General features: G+C 48.3%; 1 protein-coding gene across 4 annotated transcripts in view; it reads right to left on the reverse strand.

The window, feature by feature from the left end:
* slc29a4a (solute carrier family 29 member 4a) overlaps nucleotides 1-8,110 on the reverse strand; it is a 67,885-nt gene that overhangs the window by 25,065 nt on the left and 34,710 nt on the right. For 3 of the 4 annotated variants that reach the window (XM_055651072.1, XM_055651069.1, XM_055651070.1), the window contains exons 5-8: nucleotides 8,024-8,110; nucleotides 4,994-5,068; nucleotides 3,500-3,771; nucleotides 280-403 (exon numbers count right to left, since the gene is read on the reverse strand). The exon at nucleotides 8,024-8,110 is cut by the window's right edge and continues 42 nt beyond it. In XM_055651072.1, coding sequence (XP_055507047.1) covers nucleotides 280-403; nucleotides 3,500-3,771; nucleotides 4,994-5,068; nucleotides 8,024-8,110 — 558 coding nt within the window. The remainder of the gene's footprint in view (nucleotides 1-279; nucleotides 404-3,499; nucleotides 3,772-4,993; nucleotides 5,069-8,023) is intronic. The other variant, XM_055651071.1, reaches the window with a different exon arrangement.

An 8,110-nucleotide genomic window follows, 5' to 3' on the forward strand; every position in this document is an offset into this window, starting at 1 on the left:
CTCTGGGTGAAAAAGTTTTTTCTCATCTCAGTCTTAAATGACCTCCCCTTTATTCTAAGACTGTGGCCCCTGGTTCTGGGCTCGCCCAACATTGGGAACATTTTTTCCTGCATCTAGCTTGTCCAGTCCTTTTATAATTTTATATGTTTCTTCAGACTCTTCTTCAGACTTTGAGGTACTCCAGCACTTTGCGCCTTTTGTTTTGGTAAACCAGCATCTGCAGTTCCGTGAGTCTCCAATGAATGGACTGATGCAGGTGAGGACAAGATGGAGGGCTACCTCTGAAACTCGGCCAGTTTCGCCTCAGCCTCGACCTTGGTGCATCGAACCTCATGTAGGCGGCTGTCACTGGGACCTCGCGCTCTGGCCCCTCTGACTGCGGGCTTTCCACCGTGCCGTTCTCCTGTGGGGGGCAAAGGCGGGAAATGCAGCTGTCATCCGAAAGCTGAGACCATCTAATTTAGTTTTAGTTTAGTTTAGTTTACAGAGACAGGCCCTTCGGCCCACCGAGTCCGCGCCGACCAGCGATGCCCGCACACTAACACTATCCTGCACACACACACACACACACACACACACACACACACACACACACACACACACACACACACACACACACACACACACACACACACACACACACACACACACACACACACACACACACACACACACACACACACACACACACACACACACACACACACACACACACACACACACACACACGACACTGGGGGACAATTTACAATGTTTACCGAAGCCAATTAACCTACAAACCCGCACGTCTTTGGTAGCGTGGAGGAAACCCGAAGATCTGGGAGAAGAACAAACGCAGGTCACAGGGAGAACCTGCAAACTCCGTACAGGCAGCACCCATAGTCAGGATCGAACCCGGATCTCTGGCGCTGTGAGGCAGCAACTCTACCGCTGCGCCACCGCACTCTCCCTCTTTTGGCTATTTGTAACTGGTGTAAAGACCGCGGGAAATGGTGCCAAACTTTCGTGGCAGGGGCATTATTGGCAAAATGAATTTCACTACGTAATGTTTAATTGCATAGGTGACAATAAATAAATATCCAAATAACCAGGGCGGCCAAGTCTCACGCATTGAGCATGAGAATCGCGCATTTCGCCAAATTCTCACGCTCTCACGCTGATCACAAATTTCTCACGCTCTGTCGGGTGTTGGAGAGCCGGGGCTGAGGGAGGGATGGCAGCAGAAGCAGCGGCGGGGACAGATGCGGACGGGGAGCCGGGGAGTTTGGGGCTGGCGAGTGTTTGCCGGGCTGGCAAGTCACTCGCTGCAGCTCTGGCAATGGAGCAGCCTCAGTGCAAGAGTCCCGGGCCGTCGGAGGCATCACGGCGTTGTGCCGCTGCCGTGAGAGTCTCTGTGCCGAATTCGCCCAGGTGACCGGCATGGATCAGGCTGCGGCTCGGTGCATCCTGGAGGACAACCAGTGGCTGCTGAAAGTAAGTACCAAGCACTGGGTAAAAACAGTGGAAGATAGTGGCCTTCAAATGGGAGTAGTTGGAGAAAGCATCCTGCTTGCCTGCTCGATTTACACTTACTGTAACTGCAGGTTCCGGCGGCTGTCACTCTACTCAACAACGTACCTCGGTGACTGCCAATCACCACCCCCCCGGACACTTATTATTATTTATTCAAATCGTTTGCTATGTCGCTCTTCAAGGGAGATGCTAAATGCATTTCGTTGTCTCTGTACTGTACACTGACAATGACAATTAAAATTGAATCTGAATCTGAATCTGAGGTTCCTGATGTTGAGGGAGTTCAGCACCAGGGATCGCAGTTAAAGAATAAAGGGTAGGCCAGTTAGGGGACGCAGAGAGTTGTGAATCTGTGGAATTCACTGCCACAGAAGGCAGTGGAGGCCAATTCACTGGATGTTTTCAAGAGAGGGTTACATTTAACAGTTGGGGCTAGCAAAATCAAGGGATATGGAGAAAAACAGGAAAGGTACTGATTTTAGATGAATAGCCATGATCATATTGAATGGCAGTGCTGGCTCGAATGGCCTATTCCTGCACCTATTTTCTATGCTTGAGTATATGGCAATAAAACTCGACCACTTGATGTTGAAGTATTCATGCATGGTGGAGGTATAATGTAGTCATAGAGTGATACAGTGTGAAAACAGGCCCTTCTGAGCAACTTGCCCACACCCGCCAACATGTCCCAGCTACGCTACCTGCTTTTGGTCCATATCCCTCCAAACCTGTCCTATCCATGTATCAGTCTACCTGTCCCTTAAATGTTGGGATAATCCCTGCCTCAACCACCTCCTCTGGCAGCTTGTTCCATACACCCATCACCCTTTGTGTGGAAAAAGTTACCCCTTAAAAAGTTGCCTCTTAAAAATACTTCAAACAAAAAACATTGAAATCATACCTACAATGCACTAAAACATGATTTTAATACATCAAATTTTAAAAAGTCCTTACCGCACCCTCCCCCCACACCGACCCCCCACTCGGTTGCTCCACTTCCTCGCCAGGTACCCCCAAGGCCAGTGATTGCTCAGCCTCCTCCACTTTCAAAAACGCTCGGCGGTCCCTGGTTCAGATGGGGAACACTGCCAGACGTGAGCGGGAAACTGAGGCCAGTTGTCCGTGATGTCTGGATTCCCAATGCTCAGCGCTTCGTGTTTCGGAGTTGACTAATCTTATTGATTTGTAATTAGCCTGTTTTGTAATTAGTTGACAAAACCTTAATTTATCAATCCGGAATATCCAGGGGGATGGGATAAGTGTAATATTAAAATGACATCCAAGGTGTCAGGCTGTCTGTCACAACATACAGCCCCGATAACCCATTATTTGCTTCAGTTAATTATTAGGAAGGTAGCACTATTGTCATTTGCCACTCGACTATTATGTTTGTTTACCTCACTGACTATTTCTAACCACCCCCCCTCCGCCCCCAATTCCTTTGACAGGTTGAATAGAAATGTCCCCAATCTTGTTGTTTTATTAATTGAACACGTAGATGAACATCCTCAAGGAGTGTAATCAGATGGAAACTGTTTCAGATGCGATGTTTAAGGGCTTGTTCAAGGAAGGGGCATATTTTAAAGGAACAACAGAGATACTTGCAGGGGAATGTGTGAGGAGGTTATTATTTGCCTTTAGTTGTAGCTTGAGCCAGGACATCTGAAGATTCAAAGTTTAATATAGTAATTTTGCTGATACTGACTCCAACCAACCACGTAATGAATATTATCCATTTCAATCAAACCTTTTCTCGATGGGAGAGGGGAGACGAGGGAGTGTCGGAGTGCGACGGGTCCTTGATTATGCTGCTGGCCTTGCCGAGGCAGCGTGAGGTGTAAATTATATTGTCTATGGCAAAAAAAAAAAGAAAACCCCAGCGAAACTGTGACCCGACCTCGGAAACCATCCACCGTTTGTAGGGTACACTGTGAGAAATCCCGTCTACCATTCAGTGTCTCTCCTGCAATCTGTAGTAAAAACTTACAAATCTTACTTCCTCTGTATTGACATTATGGTGAACCCGGTAACCATGGCCCTGCTCCGCGTGACCTTTGACCTTGAGCCGCTCGTGGCCCCTGCTGCTGTGGGCCGTGTAGTATCGCACAAACTTGCTCCTTTTGACCAGCAGGTGCAAGATGAAGCACATCATCTCCATGGCGATTGATATGAAGAAGAAGATGATGGTGTTCTTCCTCTCGTCTGGGAGCAGGAGTTTGGTGAAAATTCTGCTGAGGGAAATGATGACCCCGGCAGTGCCTGTGATGGAGAAAGACATCGGTCACAAAGACCCTCACTGGCACAAGAAAAACAAATAGATTGTTTAACCTGTTTCCCCCTGACCCATGCAACTGCTTAATTTAATTTAGTTTAGTTTAGCTTATAGATACAGCATGGAAACAGGCCCTTCGGCCCACTGAGTCAATAGACAATGGGCGCAGGAGTAGGCCATTCGGCCCTTCGAGCCAGCACCGCCATTCAATGTGATCTTGGCTGATCACCCCCAATCAGTACCCCGTTCCTGCCTTCTCCCCATATCCCCTGACTCCGCTGTCTTTAAGAGCCCTATATAGCTCTCTCTTGAAAGCATCCAGAGAACCTGCCTCCACCGCCCTCTGAGGCAGAGAATTCCACAGACTCACCACTCTCTGTGAGAAAAAGTGTTTCCTCGTCTCCGTTCTAAATGGCTTACTCCTTATTCTTAACCTGTGGCCCCTGGTTCTGGACTCCCCCCAACATCGGGAACATGTTTCCTGCCTCTAGCGTGTCCAAACCCTTAATAATCTTATATGTTTCTACGTGGAACGTTTCATGGAGATGTGTGGGGCAGGCCTTTCACACAGAAGGTGGTGGGGGACTGGAAAACGTTGCCAGGGGTGGTGGTGGATGTAACAGTGAGCGTTTAAGAGGCTTTTAGATAGACACAGGGAAGTGCAGGGCACCGAGCGATCTGGATCGTGTACAGATCCCTCGTTGTACATGGTTCATGTTACAATGACAATAAAGAAACTATTCTATTCGATTCTAGACAAGTGAGATCGGCCCGAAACGTTGCCTATTTCCTTCGCTCCATAGATGCTGCCGCGCCCGCTGAGTTTCTCCAGCACTTTTGTCTACCTTTTAATCATCTGACCAGCATCAGCGATCGTAACAAATGACGACAAAGTGGACTATCGTAACACTATCAACCATTTTTCACCCAGAGAGTTGTGAATCTGTGGAATTCTCCGCCTCAGAAGGCAGTGGACGGCAATTCTCTGGATGCTAGTGCTGTGTACACGGTCGACGGGCGATAATCTTTTTCTTTATTTTTTACTTAAATTCCTATTTATTTTGATGTTTTTTTCCTTGGCTAGTTCCACTCGTCATTATATCTTCATGTTTCATGTATTTTGTATCTTTCTGACAGTTGGCAGATCAATTCCCCTCCTGGGATGAGAGAAGTTTGTATCGTATCGTAACGTATCGAGTCGTGACTCACTTTCTCCAGTCATCACCCCTTGCGTGTATCGTTTGGGCAGCATCCCTGTGTAACCATAGAAGCTCGACTGCTGTACTTCATGCAAAAGAAGAGAAACACCCAACGTTAGTAACCAAACCACGCGGCTGACTTTGCCGAGCTCCCTCGCTGGAGATCTGCTGCCACACACGGGGCGCTTTTTTAGGTGTTAGAAACATAGAAACATAGACAATAGGTGCAGGAGTAGGCCATTCGGCCCCTTGAGCCTGCACCGCCATTCAATATGGTCATGGCTGATCATCCAACTCAGTATCCCGTACCTGCCTTCTCTCCATACCCCCTGATCCCTTTAGCCACAAGGGCCACATCTAACTCCCTCTTAAATATAGCCAATGAACTGTGGCCTCAACTACCTTCTGTGGCAGAGAATTCCACAGATTCACCACTCTCTGTGTGAAAAATGTTTTTCTCATCTCGATCCTAAAGGATTCACCCTTTATCCTTAAACGGTGACCCCTTGCCAGGACTCGAGGGTCTGAGCTATAAGGAGAGGTTGGGCAGAATGGGACTTTACTCCTTGGAGGGCAGGAGGCTGAGGGGCGGTCTGCACAACATCACGAGACGGGCAGGCAGGGTGAATGGACAATAGACAATAGGTGCAGGAGTAGGCCATTCGGCCCTTCGAGCCAGCACCGCCATTCAATGTGATCATGGCTGATCATCCCCAATCAGTACCCCGTTCCTGCCTTCTCCCCATATCCCGACTCCGCTATTTTTAAGAGCCCTGTCTAGCTCTCTCTTGAAGGCATCGAGAGAACCTGCCTCCACCGCCCTCTGAGGCAGAGAATTCCACACCCAGAGGAGAGGAATCGAGAAGCAGAGGACATGACTCTACCGCTGGGCCCACTGTGCCGCCCCTGACTTAAATCACAAGTGCGATAGATAGGGTGCATGCACAGTGTGCAATAGAGAACTGCAGATGCCGGATTAAATCGAAGGTGGACACAAAATGCTGGAGTAACTCAGCGGGTGAGGCAGCATCTCAGGAGAGAAGGAATGGGCGACGTTTCGGGTCGAGACCCCGAGATCAATTCTCTCCTGCGTCAGCTACCTCTGGCAGCTCGTTCCATACACCCACCACCCGATAAGCAAAATAGTTGCCCCCTCAGGATCCACCTAAATCTCTCACTCTGTTCCACTGTTCTGTCCGTGAACACAGCTGCGGGTGGATATGTTGCCCAGCCATCGAATCTGCCCTTTTCAAAAAATAAAATCCCCCCCCAAAAAATCTAAATTTTCCACCACAGTGCCTCTGAAGAATAAAACGCTTCTGTGCAATATAGTTAAAGGGTTTTTGTTGGTGTCTCCTGAATCACGCAGCAGGAATGTCATAACTCTTTGTCATAACACTGCACAGATCTGGTGATGGATGAGAACAATGCCGCCCACACAGACCCCAACACGACAACTCACCCCAAACTGGAGGCAAATAAATCACAAATAAAGGGAAGGGAAATGATAAAAATGCAGCGTAGACTTTCACCCGCTTTCAGAGTCAATCATAGTGTCATAGAGTGATACAGCTGTGGGCACAGGCCCTTCAGCCCCACTTGCCCACACTGGCCAACATGTCTCATCTACACTAATCCCCCCCCTGCCCATATCCCTCCAAACCTATCCTATCCTAGTCTGTGGAATTCTCTGCCTCAGAGGGCGGTGGAGGCAGGTTCTCTGGATGCTTTCAAGAGAGAGCTAGATAGGTCTCTTAAAAATAGCGGAGTCAGAGGATATGTGGAGGGCAGGAACGGGATACTGATTGGGGAAGATCAGCCATGAGTATAGAAGTTGGGATGTAATGTTAAAATTGTACAAGGCATTGGTGAGGCCAATTCTGGAGTATGGTGTACAATTTTGGTTGCCTAATTATAGGAAGGATGTCAACAAAATAGAGAGAGTACAGAGGAGATTTACTAGAATGTTGCCTGGGTTTCAGCAACTAAGTTACAGAGAAAGGTTGAACAAGTTAGGGCTTTATTCTTTGGAGCGCAGAAGGTTAAGGGGGGACTTGATAGAGGTTTTAAAATGATGAGAGGGATAGACAGAGTTGACGTGGAAAAGCTTTTCCCACTGAGAGTAGGGAAGATTCAAACAAGGGGACATGACTTGAGAATTAAGGGACTGAAGTTTAGGGGTAACATGAGTGGGAACTTCTTTACTCAGAGAGTGGTAGCTGTGTGGAATGAGCTTCCAGTGAAGGTGGTGGAGGCAGGTTCGTTTTTATCATTTAAAAATAAATTGGATAGTTATATGGATGGGAAGGCAATGGAGGGTTATGGTCTGAGCGCAGGCATATGGGACTAGGGGAGATTGTCTATCCATGTACCTGTCCAACTGTTTCTTAAACGTTGGGATAGGCCCAGCCTCAACTATCTCCACTGGCAGCTTGTTCCACACACCCACCACCCACTGTGTGAAAAAGTTACCCCTCGGATTCCTATTAAATCTTTTCCCCTTCACCTTAAACGTGGGTCCACTGGTCCTCGATTCCCATACTCTGGGCAAGTAACACTGTGCATCTACCCGATCTATTCCTCTCATGATTTTATACTCCTCTAGATGATCATCCCTCACCCTCCAACACAGTAACGGTAATAAAGGCAACAGGCCATTGTTAGCTGTGGTCACCAGTTAGATACAATGAAACTTACCAGGACAACAGTGACCAGGGTGTGAGAGGGGGGAGTAACTCAGCGGGACAGGTAGCATCTCTGGAGAGAAGGAATGGGTGACGTTTTTCGAATTTTCAGTCTGAAGAAGGGTCAGGACACAACAAAAAACGTCACCCATTCACCCAGAGAATTACTCCAGCATCTTGTGGCTATAAACCAGCATCTGCAGTTCCTTCTGACACCCTTCACACCACTGCTGTTCCTCTAATTTGCGCTGGGCCTCACTCTGACAGTGGAGGAGGCCCAGGATGAGAAGACACTTGCGTACGTGGGAAGGAAGTTGCGGACGACACTGATACGTTGTGTGGAAGTCGGTGCTTACCGGTACAGCCGAACGCCACGATGCCTACCGCTGCCAGGTTGATGCCGTACGCCTGGTGCACCGTGAACAGCTCCAGCCAAACATCGA

This window comes from Leucoraja erinacea, chromosome 20, assembly GCF_028641065.1.
Source record: "Leucoraja erinacea ecotype New England chromosome 20, Leri_hhj_1, whole genome shotgun sequence".
Classification (NCBI taxonomy): domain Eukaryota; kingdom Metazoa; phylum Chordata; class Chondrichthyes; order Rajiformes; family Rajidae; genus Leucoraja; species Leucoraja erinaceus.